Source organism: Astatotilapia calliptera, chromosome 7 (genome assembly GCF_900246225.1).
Source record: "Astatotilapia calliptera chromosome 7, fAstCal1.2, whole genome shotgun sequence".
Lineage (NCBI taxonomy): Eukaryota > Metazoa > Chordata > Actinopteri > Cichliformes > Cichlidae > Astatotilapia > Astatotilapia calliptera.
Genome location: NC_039308.1, coordinates 5,734,942 through 5,757,119, shown reverse-complemented (window position 1 = coordinate 5,757,119; position 22,178 = coordinate 5,734,942). Strand labels below are relative to the sequence as shown.

Below are 22,178 nucleotides of genomic sequence, written 5' to 3'. Positions count from 1 at the left end.
AAGATTTGTATGGTTTGAATGAATGCTTGCTGTAATTTTCCACACAAAAATAATAAACAATGTTCACTGTGTCATAGGACAGCATTTAAGTGGAAACTAAAATATTGGAAGAAAAAGATTCTCCCATTTAATTCAGTGTCACTTTTATAGTGCCTAATCACAACAGCAGTCGCCTGATATTGTAAAGACCCTGCATTGCTATTCGTAATTGGAACATGAACTGCAGAAGCACCTGGCTCTCTATTAAAGTGCATAAAACACTACTCCACAGTCCGTACAGATGTTCGTTGAACGTGTGTGTGTTCATGATCTGCTGATTAGCGTTACGGACTCCTCCACAGTGTTGAAAAGTCAATCATACTTATTATTGAGTTAAGACAGTTTTTGCCTTGCCCCCTGGAACACCCTTCATTGTAACCTCCCCTTGTTCTTACTAATACACTTGTCCAGATGTTAACTTGTCGTCACTTAACCGATTAAATACATTGCAGACTGTGTTCCTACAGAGTGCGAGAACAACATTAGGGGAGACCGGGGATAGTTGTAACATTTTTGACATTTCTGTCTGTAAATTGGAGCTCTTTTAAGGTAGTGGATTCAAAATGTAATGCAAAGTATTTGCATGTCTCGGCTATTAAATAGGGCAGCTATTTTCTCTGCAGCACAATTACCCATTGCATGGTATGGTCTCAAACACAAAGAGTGAAATGTTACAATTAACCCCATAGTCTGGGTTAGTTGTAACATCCCGGGGTGAAATGTAACACAATGAAATAAGGGTACTGACAAAATATTAACATGTAATCTTTGTTTATTCAACACATGAATGCACTTAGAGCCATTTATGTAGCTGTGTGTGTGTGTGTGTGACAGAATGCAGAAATCTAGCTTTTGAACATATTCCAACCCCCCAAAAAAGACAAATTATGGAAATTTCTGCAACTGAATATTTCATTAATTTTGGTTGGTCTTCCTTGAGTTTGGCCTCATTGGCTCAGTGGGCATTATAACCTACAACTCTTGCACCAATTTTGAACATAACAATGAAGCTGAAAAAATGTAGTTGTTCACCAGCATCGCAATTCCATTACTTTTTATCATGGCTTACCTTGGTGTGGTTTGCAAAGTGCTTCAGAAAGATGAGGAAATCTGTTTCTTGCATCCATCCTGATTTATTTCCACTACCAGTACTTCCTACTGGTCCATCTCTGACACAGAGGTCTGCATAATGTATGTGTGGGAACACAAACAGTGGAGGAATTGTGTTGCCAATGGCATTAACCGGATATACAAATGCGACCAGTGAACGTCTCTCTGCTGATGTCGTTGCCCCAACTTGTTTAATATAAGTTAAAGTAATAGTGTGGTAAATTGTAACATCTGCATTATTGTTACAACTAACCCAGACTGTTGCTGTTACAACTGACCCAGACTCCTATAGCCATGAACTAGCTAACATTACAGCCAACGGCTAAAACATTAGCACTAAAGACCTACACAGAATATATCCCCATAGACATACAAATAACATAATTTAAGTTTGATGAGTTTAACTGCAAAGCGGATAATGCTATTAAACATTGAAATAAAGTAGAAAAACTTACTTTTTGGCATACAGATTACTTTTTTTCATGTTAAATTGTCTGTGTTTGACAAAATGTGCTGATTTTTCACATGTGACAGCAGAACTGAATTGGGCATGCACAGGATGAGTCACATCATTTGAAACTTAGCCCTGATTGGAGAAATTTGAAGTGTTACAACTGACCCACGTTACAACTATCCCCGGTCTCCCCTACTAAACAAATCACACTCGTTAAAGGAATATGAGGCAGTTAGGGTTCCAAAGCCATCCCGCTCAGGAGTCAGGTCTTTCTGCCAAAGAAAAGTCTCTCCCTTTCCTTCATTTCTCCAAATTCAGCCTATCTATACTTTGCTCTTTTTTGTCCCACTCAGATCTCCTTCCGCCCCCAAGTCCCTCCCCCGTTTTTACGTTACTTTAGGGATTGTGCGCTCCTCCTCTTCTTAATATCAAGATAATAACGCGTGCAGAGTGGATTTGAACTTCCAGCCAGACCAGTGAAGTGGGTGAGTACAGTGGTCGGAAAAATAAGCACGCTCACACTCCGCGGATCATTTGGAGTCTCCGGCAGTTTCATTTGGAAAAGTTTTAAGAAATCAACCCGAAACGAGCCAGCTGGACTTTGGATACACTTCCAAGGTTGTATTACATTATTATAATTATAATTATAATAATCATAATAATTATGATTATTATTATGTTTTCTCCGTGGCTCACCTGATGTTAACTAAGGGTAATATTTGTGTGGTTATTTAGCGATATTACTCTAATGTCAGTGTTTTATTCCCATATCAGGAGCTGCTTTTTAGGTGACGGGAATGTTCCCACACTAGTAGATCCAAGTGATTAGACACTCATTGATAAAATTGAGCCAGGGACCAATTACGTCCCCTCAACCAGCTGATTGATCACTTGATAAGCGGTATCACTGCAGCAGCCTCAGTGAAGCCCTGGAACAGCTTAGCACACACGTGGTTTCAGAAGCAGCGCTTTTCTCTTGTTTTTGAATTATTTTTTAATAATAATTATTATGCAAACTAGAGCTATGTAAAGCATTAAAGCAAAACCTAAATGTGATTCACCGACACGAAGTGTCCTAATAAGATTAAGAAAGGTTTCTCAGTTATTCATAATTACTCAGAGACAGTTAACTGTATTTATGAATTAATTTATTTTTATTTAACGTTGAAATAGAACAAATAGTACTTTATATAGTCCAGGCAATGTGAATTCCAGACATACATGTCCTAGTTCGTGCAATAATGGAAGAAAATTGGGAAAACATGTTATTCCATTATGTCTGTTCATTTATTTTAGTTAACAGTGATTCAAAACTGTAGGTTATATGAGCTACAATAAAACATTTGATTTTATTTCTATGAGATTAAGTGAGTAAAGAAAAATAAGATTTTAAAAGCCTAATTTTGTCCAAGTGAAACTGTACTATAGATTACTGAAATGCTGCATAAAAATCCACTTCACCTGGAAACACAGTCTAGTCTTTTTATTTACAGTCTAAGGCTACAGCGCAGCAGTATTTGTGCTCGTCTGCACCAACACTACTGGTTGATATTCCTGTACAAACTACTAATCTAATAATTAATGGCTTGATTGGTCAGTTGAGACTAATTGACTACAGTTTAGAGGGTATTACTAATTTTTAAAATCATTTTAGGATATGCTACTAGGTACTACACTAGACTGCACTTTCTGTGGTTTGTGGTCACTGTGTCGCTTCTATGTTTTAAAAAAAAAGCTTATCTCATTCGAACATTATAACATATATTAACTAAAGTTAACTGTAGTCTTACAGTAGGCTAATATTTGGCATTTATTATAAGGTCCCACACTGACTGTCACTGCTTTTTTTTCTTTCTTGCAGATACTGTTGAGATGATTAAACACATCCTTATACTCCTGCTCTGTCTTGTGTGTCTGTGTTCACCCCGTCCTCAGCCAGGTAAGTTGAGTCTAGCAGGATATGATGATTTTGTAGCTGAATCCAAACTTTGTAACCCGCCCTGGTGCTTTCTCTCTGACGTAGCTGTAATTACGTGCCAGATTTGCAGATCCAAGACTGACAAAGTGGAAAATTATTATACTCTCAACACAACACAAATTCACTCTGCATACACACGTAACCAGCATTCCCTGGTTAAGTGTGTATGCAGTCACACATACACACACACACACACACACACTCTTTCACTTGTTTTTTTTTTTTCCATTTTCTTCTTGCAGCTGAACGCTCCCACACTTTCTCAGAGCAGGTATTAGTGCAATACTTCTGCAGATTCCACGGTTGTTTATGCAGGTTAAAGATATATTTCCATATAGAATTTCAATTCTCCAAATGGATTTATAGTTGAACTCCACAGAAACTGGTTTCCTGCTTTGAACCAAACCCTGCTCAGGTGTAGCTGGTCACTACTCTTGCTTTGAGATTGATCTGCAGCTATGTGTATATTGAGATCAATACAGCCATTAGGCCATGGGCATAGACTTCTGGGTATGACACATGGGCCTGAGGGGTCTGGTACTTAGCTATTGGCAGCAGATCCTACTTTTCCTGATTCTATTTTGGGTCCTGAGAGCTAAGGAGTGGGTCGCTGTGGATCAGTGTTTCATTGGATGGGAAGTGACGTTGATTCACTGCATTGGGCCTCTGCCTTGTATTTTTGGAGCCAGACATGATCATATTTAGACAGGGTGGAGTACTAAGTTATCAGCTAATGTCAGCAAGCTGAGTTAGCTAGCCTCACACAAAGACGCGGTGTAACACACAGACAGAAATAGCAAAACTAGTAAAATACTGGAATTGCACTCATGAAAAGTGGAGTCTAGACTTCTTAGTTAGGTTGTACGTCCATTAAAATGCTGCAAAAAGCATTGCTTTTATTCATTTTAGACTCAAACTGGTTCCTGTTTTCCTTCCAGCACCTCCAGAGATGGCAGTGAAGATGGAGGAGAAATTGGCTGTAGCTGGCTCTCTAGCAGACACAGTGGTGCTACCGTGTTACTTCTCCATAACGCAAGCTTATCCCAGCAGCTCCGCACAAGCTCTGACGCACACCCCTACACCTGCGCAAACTCACAGCCAGAGCTCTGATGACTACGGCAGGATCAAGTGGACGAAGCTAGATGGGCAGGAGGAGAAAGTGGTGCTGGTGGCCCAGGGACTGGGAGTAAAGTTGGGGCATAGCTTTGAGAGCAGGGTGTCAGTGCTCAGCTACCCACAGTGGTTTGGAGATGCTTCTCTGGTGATAGGGAAGCTCAGGGCCAGCGATGCTGGGTTATACCGCTGCGAGGTGATGCATGGGCTAGAGTCCACTCAGGTCACAGTCATCCTCACTGTCAGAGGTGAGTAAAACATACAGGAACACTAGCAACTCACCATTTTATAGTCAGATTAGGAGTCTGTATGCAAGTCTACAAACTTCATTGTCTGTATCCAGATGTGCCCAGCTGGCAGAGACTTCAAAGTTGAAGGTGTCGCCAAAAGTATTGACTGAAATGTGTACACGTGCCATTTTCTTTAAAGTGCCCTTCCTCTCTGGTCATTGTAATGGTCTGTTTTCTAATCCATCTGCTGAAAGAGGAAAGATTCTCTGAGATGACCTTAAAACTTTTAGGCAACTAGTCCAAAGCTAACTGTGTCCAGCAAACACTTTACTCCAGTGTGATGTGGAAACCTAAAGTCTGCTTTACACAAACACTCGCACCAGTCCCAAAAAGCTGATTCTGTTCATCGTAGCGTTTTCAGTGGGAGAAATGTTTCGGTATCATCCAAGTGACTTCTTCAGTCTCAGCTGACTGCAAGTTTCCCAACCTCATAAACAGTACATTTGCACAGTGACTGAAACTAGCACCACTGGCAAACAATGGGCTGGGAGGTCTCACATCAGTCTTTCACTCATTCAGGAGACATCTTGTGTCTTGTTGTGTGTGCTACAAAGATATTACCACTATTTTAAGCTGTGTGCTGTATTGTGAGGAGAGAGTGTTTTAAAAAAAAAACAACATATGCTGGAGATCCAGATCTGCATTATTTGCAGCCTAGGAGAGTGGCCAGCATTCATTTTTTAAAAGTTTAATTCTGATTTTTTAAAATTCTCAAAACACAACCTTTCAATTTTAGACAAAACTTTATTTAACACAGGCATCACTAAAGTCAAAGCATGGTGGACAAAGAAATTCACAGGATTGGGAGCCACTGCGATAGAGGGAGAGGTGTGTTATTTCACAAGCTCAGGTAGAAGGTGTTTATGATTGCAATGGTGAGTGAAAGGAGAAGGGTAAGAGGGCGAAGCAAGGCTACAGAGAGGGGTGGTTCACTGGGTGAGTGGGTGAGTGATAAACGAGCAGATGTCCGACGTCCTCTTTTCCACAGCGGGGGTAACTTGCAGCAAGCCGGAGAGCAGGCAAGTGAGATTTCAGGCTTACTCCAGGAAAACTAGAGGTAAGACCAGTGGCAGCTGGTAGGTAGCAAGTGGGCGAGGAGAACCAGCATCAGAGGGAATTTGGTTCTTAGTGGAGATGAGTGAATGCTGATCCAAGGATGCAAAACTGGAAACACAGAGCAATGTTACACAGGGAAATGAGTATGCTAACGGAACATGGAGACATAAGGAAAGGTGGACCTGGGAACTAGAAACAAAGCCTCAGGAGCAGAATGGAAAATATGCCAGAATACCAAAACACACCAGATCTTGACAGTACCCCAAGAGTCACCTCCAGGCACTGATCAGACACAGACCTGCAAAGACACTCGTAGAAGAAAGAGATTAAAGAATGGTCAAGGATGAATGCCCGCAGGACCCAGGAATGCTCCTACGGGCAGTACCCCTCCCAGTCCAACATGAACTGATTGCGCTGGCCTTGCTGACAAACGTTAACGAGCCAGCAAAAATCATAGGCTGGGTGGCTGTCGATGAGCCGGGTGGGTAGTGGGGGAGGATCGCATAGAGGGCACAGTTGACTGGAATACACCGGTTTGAGTCGAGACACATGAAAGGTGAGATGACTGCGCAGTGATGGGGGCAACTTGAGTTTGACAGTCATGGGACTAATTACAGAGTCTATTTCATATGGACCCATAAAACGAGAAGCTATTTTTTGGGTTAATGATTTTAATGGTAAATCTTTAGTTGGAAGCCATACTGACTGGGTAAGTAACTGGGTGCAAGGGAGCAATGACAATCAGTGTACTTTTTGTTGTGGTTTTAAGCAGAGTCCCCCTGGTTTGAGTCCAGACCTGCTGACTCAGTTGGAGGTAATGTAAAAGTAATGCTGCTCATCACCCTGAACACACCATCCCCACTGTGAAACATGGTGATGGCAGCATTATGCTGTGGGGATGCTTTTCTTCAGCAGGGACAGAGAAGCTGGTCAGAGTTAATGGGAAAATGGAAGGAGCTACATACAGGACAATCCTGAAAGAAAACCTGTTGGAGGCTGGGAAGGAGATTAACCTTCCAGCAAGACGATTATCCTAAACATACAGCAATAGCTACAATTGAATTGATTAGATCAAAGAATATTCATGTGTCAGAACGGCCCGGTCAAAGTCCAGACTTAAATCCCATTGAGCATCTATGGCAAGACTTGAAAATTGCTGTTCACAGATACTCTCCATCCAATCTGGCTGATTGGCTATTGATTTTGTTTTGATTTTAAGTTTGATTTCCTGATATGTAGATTTGTTTTTCAAGCATGAACTGAAACCTTGACTTTCGGATATTCATAATTTTGGTCATATATTTTGTCTCGAGGACCTTCAATAATGGATCTAAAATTATGTTGATTTAATAAAACGCTATTGAAGGCATCCATATATTCCTGATTGTTGATAACCCTTCTGCAGGTGTGGTGTTCCACTACAGAGCTAACAGCAGCCGCTACAGTCTGAACTATTCTGAGGCTGTGGAAGCGTGCCACTCTGTAGACGCATCCATCGCTACACCTGAGCAGCTGACGGCTGCTTTTGAAGATGGCCTCGACCAGTGTGATGCGGGCTGGCTTGCAGACCAGTCAGTTAGGTATGTTCCTACATTTCTTTAAACAAATAATCTCAAGTTTAATGTCCCTCGTAATTTCATGATAAATTAGCAGATAAAATAACCGAAATTCAAAAGTTGAAGTGCCATTTTGAATCTCAGCGAGCCCAAATGTGATGGTAAATCAAGTGCGGTAGGCCAACTCTGCCACACCAACCCTCTGTATTTCCTCCTTCATTACATCCATGGATCTTCTCTGAGACTCTGCACTTAAGTCACATTTTCGTCGTGTGCAGTTCACTGTGTTGGTGCACAGAGGCAAAACTACAAAAACTGTTATTGTACACGTACTTAGGGACCCAACTATAGAACATGAAAACCGAATAAACAAATAAATGTGACCTCTTTAAATATCAGATCATTTCTTGCTCTGCTTTTAAAAATATTGTCATTATTATTGTTCATTTTTCAGATATCCAGTCACAGTGACCCGTCCAGGCTGCGAAGGTAATCTAAAGAATCGGCCAGGTGTGAGAACCTACGGCATCCGTGACCCCATGGAGAAATATGATGTGTACTGTTACGTAGACAAACTACACGGTAAATACACATGCAAGACACATACATACTGAAATACAGAATTATAGAGGCAGTGGTTAGCTTAGCTTAGCATTAAGTGTTTAGCAGAACACTTTTCTGAAGTTAAAATTTCAACCTTGTAGCTCCTCCACTAGTTTCTGCTAGTCTGCTGCGGCTCTATACCAGGGGTGGGGAACTCCAGGCCTCAGGGGCCGGTGTCCTGCAGGTTTTAGATGTGTTCTTGAAACAACAAAGCTGATTTAAATGGCTAAATTACCTCCTCAACATGTCTTGAGGTTCTCCAGAGGCCTGGTAATGATAATAATCATTTGATTCAGGTGTGTTGATCCAGGGTGACAAATGTAATTCATTTAAAACATCAAGTAAAAAGACTGTGGTTAGCTGTAAACTGACTTTGTGTATCTGCTCTGTCTGTAGGCGAGGTATTCTATCCTACTTCCATCAGCAGTAAGCTCACCTGGCAGCAAGCAAGGGAAGAGTGCGAGAAGCATGATGCCGTGCTGGCATCGCCCGGTCATCTGTTTGCAGCCTGGAGGGGGGGGCTAAACCGCTGCGACTTTGGCTGGCTATCTGACGGCAGTGTCCGTTACCCCATCACCGTCCCCAGGCCTCAGTGTGGAGGAGGCCAGTTGGGGGTCCGCACACTTTACAAGTATGAAAACCAGACTGGTTACCCAGACCCCACTGACAGGCACGGGGCTTTCTGCTTCAAGGGTAAGACAGAAACACACATTGATCCAAACTGGATAGTAATTTACTCTGCTCATTTTCTTATTTGCATGAACTTAGTCTTGCAACAGAGTGGTCTCATATCTATTAAGTGTTTATCCCGTTATCTAGTTTCAAAGGGTGAAAAAGGCTGCGTAATAAACAGTTTTAAAAAGCATGTCAGTTTCGGCAGCTTCTTTCATTTAAGCCACATACATCGAGCTGGTTTCACAGGACAGGAGTCTGTCTCTGTTATTTAAGGGTTATTTTACCTTATATAAATATTAAGCACATTGACATGTCTGTGCTTGAGATTTGGCGCTATATCAATAAAATCAAATTGAATTGAATCGAATAGTTGAAGTCTCTGCATCCTAGTTGGCTTTTGAAACTCCAAAAACCACAAGCTTTAATTACAGATACAGTCCCACTCAGGACCTTTGCAGGTCACAGAGCAGTGTTTCACAAGACACCGAGCATGTATGTGCAAATTGTTTGGTCATATTTTAATGAGGAATTCTGCTTAGAGCAGTTGTGTCTTTAGATGCATTGTGTAACCTGGTTAAGAAAATTAATATTACAGATAAAAAATTAAGACAAATTACAAAGTGTATGGAATCCAGGTCCATGCTGCACTGTTGAGCTTGCAATACTTGCCCTCCTCCAAACATCCACAACACTTTGACAAGAAAAGTCTAATTTGGTCAATAAACACTGAGGTGTCACAATCTGCAACCACTTAAAAGCCGAGTAAAAAGAAGTTACAAAGAACAAACCCAACCAAGAGAAGAATGATCTCTTAGTAGCCATGTTAATGGTGGGCCATGTTTTTTACGAGGGGAAAAACCCAGCACGTGCACTCTAACACAGATAGAACAGAAACAGGACAAGTCCCTAATGTTTCACAGCTGCGACCCTGCCCAAACTCAGACAGACAGACGGAGGAGGAGATGTAAAAGAGAGGGATTTCTCCCATAAGTGACATCATTGTATAAAAAGCACAAAACTTTAACAGTGAGCCCAGCTCAGTCTGCAGTGTGAAGCTGCAGCATCAAGTATGAGGCACTAAACATAATTTCACTCACTTGCCTTTCTGAACATGAAACCTGTGTAATGTGCTTTACCAAGACTTAAGTATAGTGGCAGGACTGCAAGAGAAAGTAAATGTACAGTGACGGACAGACCCCAGCCAGATGGTTGAAGCTCGCCAAATACATGACATCATATCTGGGAAGGACTTAACATGCAGCCAGGGTCTCCTTCACTGTGCAAAAAGACAGACTCAACCACAGTTAAAGCACAAGTCTGCAGGCAATTCACACCTTTAGCAAGCTCTTTGATAGAAGCAGTAATCAAAAAATGCAGTTTAACAAGTATTCCTTCAATAAAAGTCACAATAAAGGTACAGACGTATAACAGCTTTTACTTAGTAAAAGTAGTGCAGAAACATTTGATTCAATTCAGTTCAATTTTATTTCTATAGTGCCAAATCACAGCATCGGTTGCCTCAGCATCTGCTCTGTGACTGCTTCACCTGTTCTGTTACAGACTTTCTGAGGACTTGTGTAACCCAGTGGAGTCTAACTGAATGGAGCATGACCGTAACATCATTTTCAGTTTTGTTTTAGGTTGTCAGAAAGGTATTTTCTCTAGATTATAGAGGATAATAGTGGTGTTGTACCTGCAGTATAAAGCATCATATAAGAATCAGTCCATTTACCATTATGTTGAAAAGTCTTCCTTATATGTCTCTCTAGATCTAAAATTATGGCTATAGTGCTAAAGAGAAACAGGAAAAAAGCACACTCACAAAACCCACCCAACCAAACACCCTCCTGCACATTCACACATGGAGGGGACTATGTTACATCCAGTTTATTAAAGCATTATGTATGTGACGCTCAAACCCCCCACTCACTCCCAGGACACTAACCATTTGAACTCAGCACTTAGACACATACAAAGGAATGCATTGTATGTTCAGGAGCCCTAATTGTTAGTTTTTCATGTGGTATATGCTCCATGATAACAAGGCATTAATCTTCCCTTTGTGAGGATTTATTCATGCACAGCTCTCTGAAGGTCCACTACATCATTTCTATCAGGTTGAGGTCTGGAGCACTGATTCTTTGCTTTTTCAGTTATTCTGTTGTAGATAAGCTGCTGTGTTTGGGATTATTGCCCTGTTGATTAACTGTCAGACAGATGGCTTAACATTTGACTGTAGAACTGTCACGGTCCTGGGTCGGTGACCCAGTGTTTTGGTTTTTGTCTGATTATTGATCTTTGTTTTTATCTGGAGTTTGACTGCTAGTGTGATGGTTTCTGTTTTGTATTTCTAGTTCTTAGGTTTTGGTCCCCTGTGTAGTTTCAAGTCCCTGCCCTTGAGCCAGTTGTATTTCCTGTTTTACTTTGAAGGTCCATGTCTCAGGTCATGTATTCTGCTTTGCTCCCCTCCCCCGTTGTCTTGTCTAATTAGGTTCAGCTGTGTCTCACTCCTGTGTGCCATCTCCTTGTTACCTTGTGTGAATATTTAGTGGCATTTTAGGTCAGGGATAGCTCAGTAGGTAGAGTGATGGCCCCATGATCGGAAGGTCGGGGGTTCGATTCCACTGAATGGTGACCCTGAGCAAGGTACCGTCCCTACACACCGCTGCCCACTGCTTCACAGAGTGAATGGGTTAAATACAGAGAGGAATTTCCCCTCGGGGATAAATAAAGTATACGTTATTATTATTAGTGTGTGGTTACCTCTCTTCTTTGTTGGAGCATCTGTGTATCATTCTGTGTATTATGCCTGTTGGTCATCTTGTTCATCTTCCCCATTGTCTCTCCAGCTAAGTTTCCATGTTTCAGGTTATTTAGTTTTATTTTTCTAGCTTCATGTTTAGCTGTCCCCAGTTTAGGTTTTTATTAGTGGTTTTGAGGTAATTCTTACAGCCACAATAAAGGCTCATTCTCATTCTCATTCTCCTTTATCATTGTCTGCACCTGGGTCCACACCTCTTATCTCCACACTGTTTGTGAGGCAAACCGTGACAAGAAAGCAGTCTTCTCTGCTAAGATGACTGGCAAAAGTCTTCTGTGTTTTCCACTTATGAATAATCGTTCAAACTGTACAATGATGGACTTGGAAAGGTTTGGATATAGCCTTACATTATAACCCTTCCTAGACTGATTGATTACTGATGTACAATTGATAATGTGATAATGTGCAAACTGCCAAACCATCAGTATTTATAGAGGTGTTCACACTTACTGATGATCAGATAATCAAGTGAATTTGGTTAGCAGCTTAAGTCCCGTGGAAACACAGAATTTTACGTAGTTTTTCACACACTTTCTGTATTTTGCCTCAGTTGATACGGTGTAATATGTCATGTTTTTGTTCTTTATCTGAGGTTGTATTTAACCAATTTTAAGATAATTTTTATTATGTCTTGAGGGTGTACTATTTTTTCTGGGGACTGAAGCAGCTTCATTCTTGACAGGTGACTTAATGTTTCCAAAATCAGCAATCAATCTGCTGCATTTCCTTTTATAGCTTGCTGTGTGCTAGCTGCCGTCTGACAGCTTCCCAGACTCCTGTTTCTTTATTTAATGACTCATTGGTTTTGCTGATTTCATTCTGTGAACATTTTTCACTCAGTATAAATGTTGCTTGCTTGCCTAAATGGTTTTTAACACACTCATAGTTTTCCACATTTTCCCACTGGTGCTGTGTCTTATTTTCCAAAGCAGACGGGTTTATTTTCTACCTAATCATTCTTAACATTATATGCCAGGTTTACAATAGGATTTTCGCAAATACTCATTTGTAACCCACTGCTGCGTTGATCACTAACACTTCTTCCTTCCTAGCATTTGTTTCTGAATGACTGACAATAACATGGACAAATGGAAAAGAAAGAAAGGAGGAAATGAGAATGATTGCACTGACAGCACTGGTGTTGTTAGGCCCTTGCAGTGATTCAAACCAGTAGGGAGCGCCTCTTGCTGCCACCACATTTGATATAAAGAAAGACTTGTGAATATGGCTAGTTTTAGTGAAAATGTTGCTTCCTTACATTAGTATTATGTGTTTTGCAATTATTTTTTTTGTAGTGACTAAGAAAAAATTATGCCTTTTTCATTAACAGAGTTGCAGTTGGGCAGCACTTCTTAACTGCCGAGCTCTTTGTAGGACCCACTTCTAAATTCTTGTCTTGCTCCTGTGTTCCCCTCTTTTACAGTTAGACTGGAAGAGCCAACAACTACAAGTTCCCTGATGACTCCAATTGTGTACAAACCTGACATCCCTACATATAGTCCCCATGCTACAATAGCTTCACACGTTGAAAGAGCTGAAATCCAAGGAAAAGGACCAGAACCTGTTGGACATTCACCCACAGACAGCCCACTTACTTCTACACACACCACAGCCTCAGCAACTCTTACTACCATTTCACAAGAGCTTGTATCAGGAGATATCTTGCAGCTGCCTCCATTACCCACCACCCGCACTCAGCCTCCACATCTGGACATCTCCCAATTAGATCAGGCAGGACCAGGCAGGGGTGAGACCAGTGGCAGAGGGGAAGAAGGCAGCAGCCAGGGCAACTCTGGTGGGTCTGAGGTAGGAGCAACGGCAACCCCGGAGATCACATCAAGGCCTAGTAAACTTCAGGACATCAGTGCACGGGTTGAAACGTCATCAGTTGAAGACGCCGCTGCACACCCAGTTCCATCAGAGATCCTTACACCAAAGCCAGACATCGCAGCTGGGACTACTGAAGTGGAGGAACAACCTGCAGTTGTTTTCAAAGAGGATTACACCATTAGAGCTCAAACGATATTTGACCATGAGAAGTCTCTAGACATTCCTGAGACAACATCAGCAAAACCTCCTATCCATCTCATCATTGTCGATGTGCAAAGCACCAATGGGTCAGAATCAGGTGAGCTGGGTGGGGTGGGGTTTTAAATAAGTCATGTAGTAATTTAAGTCATACTGTTAGGCCCTGGAAAGCATTAAGAGAAATGGCATATAGATGCCAGTACTGTGTTGAAAATTTGGTTGGAAGTACTGGCAAAAATAATAAGTACATGTTAGCATGTCATGTAAGCATCGTTCTCTAGAAAGAAGGAGAAGTATGATGACAAAAACACACATATGTCCATGCCAAAACATGTCTTTTTTTCTTGGCGTGATTTAAATAATAATCTATCCCACGACAGAACATATTAACTGGAAGCCAGCTGGCATTTAAAGCCCCCAGTATGGGGGCTGTAGAGGTAGACCTCCAGAGTGGGAAAATTTCACCATTGGCAATAAAAAGATTATTATCTAACATGTGGTGCAATGTGCCCTCCTGAATCTTGTAAAAGGCTTTGGCTGAGAACATTTATCTTGGGAATTACTTTATGTTTGTTATGTTGTGCTGTCGAGGACTGAAGAACAGCTGATTTTGTTGTCTCAGTGGAGCCACATGCACCACAGCCTTGAACTTGTCTAAATACTAGTCTAAAGAGGTTTATGTGTAAACATAAGTGTCGACACAGCTTTAAAATGATTGAGAAATCTTGAATGTAAGCACACTGATTTGCAGCACTGTGATAACAGTGCAGATAATTCAATTCAATGTTATTTACACAGCGCCAAATCACAACAACAGTTGCCTCAAGGCTTTATGTCGTAAGGTAGACCCTAAAATAATACATACAGGAAAAAAACCCAGAACAACAGAACCAGGCTCAGGGAGGGGCGGCCATCTGTCACGACCAATTGGGGTGAAATGGCACCTTGCAAGTGGCTCTCCTGTCTACTGCATGTTATACCGAGGCAGCATCCATTGCAGCAGTGAAATAACACTGAAACAAACTGTAGACTGACCCGATTCTATCAACAATTTGTAGTAAGAACTTCATGTGTAAAATGGCAAAGGACACAGCTCATGGTGTGCAACCTTTTTTTAATATGCTCACACATTTTCACACAAAACATGCTGTATTTGTAGAGCCAGATGTGGAAATGAAGTCAGTCATTGCTGTGCAGCCAGTTTGTAGTTAAACACACTGTAAACACACCACAGCACTGGAAAAAACAGGATGGGTTCGGCAAAAGACAAACACTGTATATCAACAGTCTTTCTGAACACTTTCTTTTCTTTTCACTCACACGCAAAGAGACAGTGGAGGTCTGATGGAGTGATTAGTCTGCTGGCTTTAGACATGCCTACAGAGTTTGGTCTTCAACTTTCCCATCAGGATTTCTGCACAAAGAGTTGCCAATAAACCACAAATACTGGACTGTAATAATCTTTTCTCCAGGGAACAGTTTGAGTTGCTAAAATTAACAAGTTCTCAAACAATCCCTATATTCTACACTTCATTTTCTCTTAATTCGTTTGAATTAGCACCATTACCACCAATGTTTGATTACATTAAACAGGCTAACCAAGAACTGGCAGACAGTCATGTTATTTCCCCCCCTTCTGATTAGGCTGGATATGGCCACAGTAGGTCCTGTGTTGTGTCTTTAATCTAGGTTCTCTGGAGAGAAGAGAAATTTCTCCGTTCGAATTACAACCATATCAAAAGTACATATTTATAATTAAAAAATTAAAATCACTTGCTGACAAATGTGAGATGTAGGGCGTGATTTGCAGTGAATGCAGTGGGGTTTACAGCAGTAAAACAAAGACAATGTATTTTCACCAGCTTGCTCAGATCTTTGTTTTGGCATATTTTGTGCCTGGAAATGGTTAATAGCACTTGACAAGAGAGAGGCCCTGTCTGCCCAGAGCCTAATAATCATTGATTCAGATTACAGTGCATATGTGTTTGCTACCCTTAGCCAAGTGGTACCATCTTCCAGAAGTTGTGTTTGTTATTAAAATGATGAAGGCCTGTTCTGTTACATGTGTAATATACCATCACATGAGGCCCTCCAACTCTCAGTTCATATCCTCAGGAAATTAGGAAAGTTGAACCATTGAGTGTTACAATGAAGAATGACTTCTTCATGTGGTGTCAAGTTCAGAGTGACACAGAGGTTGACATGGACCAATTAACTAGTCACTTAACAGTAACAGCATGCTTCTTGGTCAACTGTTTTTTTCTGTTGAAGTTTTGTACATATTTAGACAATTTAAGGTCTGTAAGTTCTCTGTTATGACTCTGTATACATTTGCATACTCTGCTTCCCCTCTGTATAGCTTCCATGTGTACCACTAGGTCTTAATGAAGAGACACAAGCATGCATTGTTTGAGAGAAGCCGCTGGCACAGACTGACCTTAATTATAGGAAACTCAGACTTTTAACTGTTAATCATCCAAATATGCTCTTCGGCTCATTTTAACAAATGTCAGAAATGCGCTACTGTGGGTTTTTGCCAGAGCTGTAAGATCTTAGATCCTTCACTGAAGTTGCAGTACCACAATGCAAAAGCTCTGCTTTCAAATGCTTTACTGATGTTAAGGTGAAGAAACGTCATCAGGAATATTAAAAAATTAAAAATATAAAAACTTCTGCAGGTTTACGATGAAAAGATCACCATAGCTAGTGTGTCTTCGAAGTGAAGCCTTTAAGCTTGGATTCTGATGGCAAACCAAGATTTCCGAATGTATTGTAGTCTGTGGTGAAGCCACCCTGGCTGGATTTTGTGAATGTAGTACAAACTCTTCTGATGAGTCTATGGTCTCGATCACATTGATTTTTAAAGCTTAGTAAGCAAGATATGCTTTAAAACTGGCTACCTTGATTCTAACTATAACTGCATGTCTGTCAGTATCACAGTCAAATCTGACCCTTGGTCTTGAGTTTTAAAAGTTTAAGGCAGCAAAAATGTCTAGCTTGAGGCATTATAACAGAACTTAACATAACAACATATGATGTTGTGGTGGATACATCCATCTTTTTTTCTGCTGTCTCTGATTCCCTCGCTCAAGAGCACACTTAACTACGACGAAACCACCAGAATGTCACCTGTTGTTCGGGATCACTGACTGATCTTTAGCCAGTGTGAGTGGGGCTTTAGCAATCAGTTTCACATAAACTGCCAGCAACCTGTCTAGGAACATGTGTTTTTCCTCTCAACTGCTGGTTGCTAGTTCATGACTGACCCGTCTCTAGACCTGTGTTTCTGAGGCCTTCATTATACATGACTTTATGCTACAATACCATGATGATCTAGTTTAATTATAATAAGCAAAACTTTTCTACCAGGCTGCAAACCATTTTAAATTTGCTCTAAAGTTAGTCATTTTAACATAGAGGCTGTATGGTGATTTATTTGATTTTTCCCAAGAGGCTGTGGCCTGGTACTGACATTGCACTTTAAGTAAGGAATAAAATCATAACACTTGTTGCTTGTTTTTCTTTTCTTTTTTTGTTTTTTGCCTTGATGTGTTATATGGCTGCTTATCATCTGCCTCTAGTGAAACGTCTCGTGGACCTCCTGAAGCAGCCTGTGACCAGTAAAGGTATCCAGGGCAGCGGGGAGATCACTTCCCTTGAGGTGCCTCCGATTGATATGGCACAAATAGTCAGCTTTTTCAATGGAAAACATGAGGTACTTTCTATACACTGATATGTCTACTAAATAATTCTAGTTTAATCCTCCAATATATGTCTGTGTTTGTGTGTTCTCCCATTTTTTTCTATCACTACTAGTAAACACAGCTGTGTCTTCAGCAAACTAATTCATTCAAATCATTCAACCAGACGCCCTCTCCGTGAATGTGTAAAATAGTCTAATCTGGTCTGAGTCAAGCTACTGGCTCTTTGTCATTCTTTCTCATTTGTTAAAAATAGCCAATTTGTTTCAATCCATCCAGGTAACACCTGAACCACAGCAGCCAGAGGAGGCCAGAGGAGATCAGTTTGAGACGGCCACTCCTGGAAATGTGAATGAGACAGAAGTAGAGGAGGAAGAAGACATCAGCACGACTCCCTTTACCTTCGAAACTGGAACCGGGGAGATATTTCCACAGGAAACCACGGACAAGAGCATTTATCTTCAAGCTGTATACCCAGATGATGTTGCAGTCTCAGGCCTGGATGCAGACACAGTTTCTTATGTTTTTACAGATGCCATGAGAGTCAACACTCAAGAACCACATGAAACAGCAGTCTCAACCACATACACTCCCCCTGTCTCTACAATATCAACTCCAGTCCTGCTTGGTGTTTCCAAGGATGTTGCTCATGTTGCCTTAACTGATGAGGACATGGAAGGCTCTGCAAGCAACTCCACAGATGATGAGGTTGGCAGTATGCAGGAGGGCTCTACAGATGGTGCCACCCTGGCTACCGGACACCAGTTGGATGCGAGGACTGATGAGACAGAAATCGGAGGAACAGAGGTTGTGACTTTTATCCCAGACACAAAGTCACAGGAAACCACTGAGCAGGCCCAGACTGGGGACTTTGAAGGGTCTTCCTCTGGAGAAGATGAGGCTTCAGGTCAAGATGTATACCCGTCAGACACACCCAGTCTTAGCACCATGCTTAGCACTATGATTTCAAATGACCTTTATACCCAACAGCCTTCACCTGCAGTACCTACAGAAATCGCAGATGTGCTTGGTGTTTCATCAGGTGATGTTGCAGTTACAGACCCAGACTCTGGTGCAGACCAGCTGTCTGATGAGGAGGGAGCTTCTGGGGAACTTTTCAGAGAAGTCGCTATTACTGTTTCACCAGCCATGGCAGCTGTGACCTTCACCAATGTAAAGAGCACAACTGCAGAAATGAGCAAACTTAAACCCTTTACCCATCCCTCCTTTGAAAATAAGAGCCATCCAGCTGTCGCTACTGAGTCTCCGTCTGCCTCCTCTGACATCCACGCTCAGTTTTACAGAGAACATGCTGACCTGTCCACCATGGAGAACATAGACCAGACCACACTCTCCACTACTTCACCCTTTTATACTTCTGAGCAAAAAAGCTATTCTGTCCCCCAGCGGGCTCTAATCCCTGACCCGGCTGCCACTGCTGTAGCAGAGGAGAAGTTTGTAGACAATGATAAAGACATCACCCCCTTTTTTGTGGAGTCCCAACCTCAGATGCCTGAACAGACAGTGGCCACAGTTCAACCTGAGACCAGCTCGGACACAACTTATTCAGTCATGACCAGCACTATAAACATTACAGGTACATGAACTCTGTTGTTGTTGGTTTGGTTCATAGCTGCTTCAGTTGTTTTAAACAGCACAGCAGCTTGGTTTCGTTCCCCTGCTTAACATTTTTGCCAGTTTTGGCAGCAGCTATAATGTTTGAGCTGAGCCCTCTCTCAGCCTTCTGCCGTAGTTAAAAGGGATAGAACATGCTTTTTCAATGGTAATACCCACTTGTGCTATCAAAAGTCTGTAATACACTTTTAAAGTTCCCAAATACAAGGTTTTCCCTTTGCACATCAAGTATTAAATAGAGAGCTTAATAGCTGCTCACAAAAAATTATTACATAGTTTCCACCTTCATAACAACTCACCCATTGTTAACACACCCTCATGGATTTGTAAAACTTTAGGGGCATGATGATTTCAGTCAGATGTGAGGTAGCTAGCAGGTGTCTGGTAGGCCTGACCTAGCAGTTTTAATGAAATTATACGACAAATAATGTACTGTCAGATCTGTGAGCTGACCTTACTGTCCTTAGCTGACATGTTAGTCCACCTGCTTGTTCAAATGTGGTTACTTCATGGCTTCACAAAACGAACATTTTGGCATTGTGTGATGTTTTTCAAACCAGAAGTGACCAAATCCAGCTTAAAAATGCAGAGTCTTGAACCCAAGACATTCAATTTAGTTTTATTTATCCATTTATTCTCTTGTGCTTACCTTTTTCAGGGTGGCTGCAGCTTATCCCAGCTCTCTTAGGGCAAGAGGCAGGGTACACACTGGACAGGTCGCCAGTCTGTCGCAGGGCTAAGCAGCATTTAGCATTTAGCTTCCAGGTTTGCCTATGTGATTTGTAGCAACAGTGTATTTAAGTTGTCCCTTGTTGGCCTCGCTTTTCTAGAAGATGGAGAGGTTCTACAAATATATGCATTAAAAATTCACAGCAGGATAAAAGCCTGTCCTGTTTGCAATTGAAGGTTCCTTGTAAACATTTGTGCAGATGTTGAATTTTCTGATATATTTTAATATGAGCAGGTCAGCCCACCAACAAACCGAGTGTCTATTACCACAAACGTGGACAGCCCTGCTGTGCCAATAAGGAGTTGCAAAGCCTTTCTGAACTGCAGTACGTTTCACCGCTCTTAATGATGTTGATGATTTTAATCGTTTTCCATTCTCATTGTCTCCTTGGCAGATCTCCTGCCATGCTCAACCAATGTGTGTCAGAACGGAGGCTCGTGCTACAAGAAAGGACCACAAAATGTCTGCATCTGTGCACCTGGATACACCGGGTGGCACTGTGAAACAGGTACAGAGAGCCTCAGAGCCAGGTGTGCTCTTTTAACAAGCCATCCTGACCCTTCCTGACAGGTGGATGTATAATAATGCTGGTCTGTGTTGCATGTCTGAAGATATTGATGAGTGCCAGTCTAACCCGTGTCTGAATGGAGCCACTTGCCTGGATGGGATCAACTCCTTCACCTGTCTCTGCCTCCCGAGCTACAAAGGAGAGTTCTGTGAACAAGGTCAGGAAACAGAATTAATAAGCAACTGTGTCAAAATCATTCATCTATGGAAGTCAGTTCTCAGATATATTCTTTTCAAGTAAGTCTGAACTTACTGCAGAGTTTGGGTCTTTGGGCCATCATTCAGCTTTGGGCGTTGGCTCTTCAACAGATGAGTTCCAGCCGTAGGACTAATATTTCTGCCGTTACTCAGCAGATAATCAAAACTCAGGCACACAAGAGGACTCCGAGGATTAATATTTTCCAAACAAGGAAACAGTTCTCAGCAGCAACAGTTTTTTTTTCTGCTGCTCTGAGCAAAATGTTTGGTTTCAGAATGAGGCCCCATAGTTTTTCTTTTGTATCATGTAGTCATGATAAGAAGCCATTTAACTAAATTCCGCTTTTATTTGCTTGCTTAAATTATTTTACTCAGTCTATTAATGGTTTGGAGTCATACATTATACACTACTTAATGTATTCATATGCAGTCATTGTAGAATAAAAGTACAACAACTGGATCTGTCAATTCTGAGGTTTCACAGTATATATCAGGATATTTAAAAAGTTATTTGGTCCTTAGCAAGTCTTGAAATGAGTTAAATACAACCACAGATGAACAAGAACAAATTACATATTATGTGCTATTATTTATTTAACAAAAATGTAGCGGAGGTGTAGTGTGGTGTGCCACTCCACTCGCTAGTTCAGTGACACTGGGACCTGGAGAAGGGTGTGTGCCAAGCAGAAGATGCTCCACTCAGTGACTGCAAGGTGCTCAAATCATCATCGCTCCACCACTGTGCTGACAGTTGGTCTGAGGTGTTTAGGCTGTTTGGTTTACTCCAAACATGCTGCTCTTATTATGGTCAAACATCTCCATTTTGGTTTTGTTGTTCAAATTTAGCTCTGCAAAGCTAAGCCATGCCAACATCTTCTTTTTGGAGAGAAGCGGCTTTCTTCCAAACATCCTTTGCGCTTAATATTGTGGTACCTACACTCCTGAGGAAATTTGCATTTTGTTCTGCTTATCCAAGTCAGCATTGTTGGGGTCTTGTGGAAAAAATAGAGACATTGGTGCTATAAGAATTCCCAGTTTGCAGGGCGTATCTATTTGAATGATGAATACAGTGTGTAAAGCTAAATGTAGACACTCAGACATAAATTATGGACTGTTTACTGCTTATTTTTCCTTCCTAGTATATGCAAGAGTTCAAAAATCAGGGACACAGCTGTCCTCTTGCAGCTTTTTGCCAATGGAAAGAATGAGGGAAGAAAGATAATTGCCCTCTATTTTTCCAGAAAGCTTTTGCAGCTGCGTGTGGAATTGAATCAATACTGACAATACTGCTTCAGTTTTTTCAGGCTGGGCTTAATATCCTGGGTGATGCTGAGTGATGCTATGTTTCATACTCAACTGACCACTCTGCTAATTTCAAACTGGCAGACAGAGAGCTGTGGCTTATAGTGCTGCATTCATTAGAGACCTCACCTTTCATTCCAGGTAGCTGCACAGAGGCAGGATTAAAATGAGGTCAGTTGATGATGGCTACTACCTTAAAAGACTCGACAGATACTGTCCATCATGACTTTACTGGCATGTATAATTCTGGTGCCACTGATACAAAACAGCCATTGTTTGTATGGTCAGACAAAGCAAAGGGCTGATTATGTGACTTGTATAT

At 41.4% G+C, this 22,178-nt stretch overlaps 1 protein-coding gene across 2 annotated transcripts in view; it reads left to right on the top strand.

Moving 5' to 3' along the window:
- The first annotated feature begins 1,809 nt into the window (after positions 1-1,809).
- vcanb (versican b) overlaps positions 1,810-22,178 on the top strand; it is a 33,077-nt gene continuing 12,708 nt past the window's right edge. The window contains exons 1-11 of one of the 2 annotated variants that reach the window (XM_026172694.1): positions 1,810-2,088; positions 3,465-3,542; positions 4,520-4,942; positions 7,446-7,620; positions 8,051-8,178; positions 8,596-8,892; positions 13,119-13,823; positions 17,305-17,438; positions 17,704-19,021; positions 20,184-20,297; positions 20,401-20,514. In XM_026172694.1, the coding sequence (XP_026028479.1) occupies positions 3,476-3,542; positions 4,520-4,942; positions 7,446-7,620; positions 8,051-8,178; positions 8,596-8,892; positions 13,119-13,823; positions 17,305-17,438; positions 17,704-19,021; positions 20,184-20,297; positions 20,401-20,514 (3,475 nt within the window). In that variant the 5' untranslated portion in view covers positions 1,810-2,088; positions 3,465-3,475. Of the gene's footprint in view, positions 2,222-3,464; positions 3,543-4,519; positions 4,943-7,445; positions 7,621-8,050; positions 8,179-8,595; positions 8,893-13,118; positions 13,824-17,304; positions 17,439-17,703; positions 19,022-20,183; positions 20,298-20,400; positions 20,515-22,178 lie in introns of both variants that reach the window. The other variant, XM_026172693.1, reaches the window with a different exon arrangement.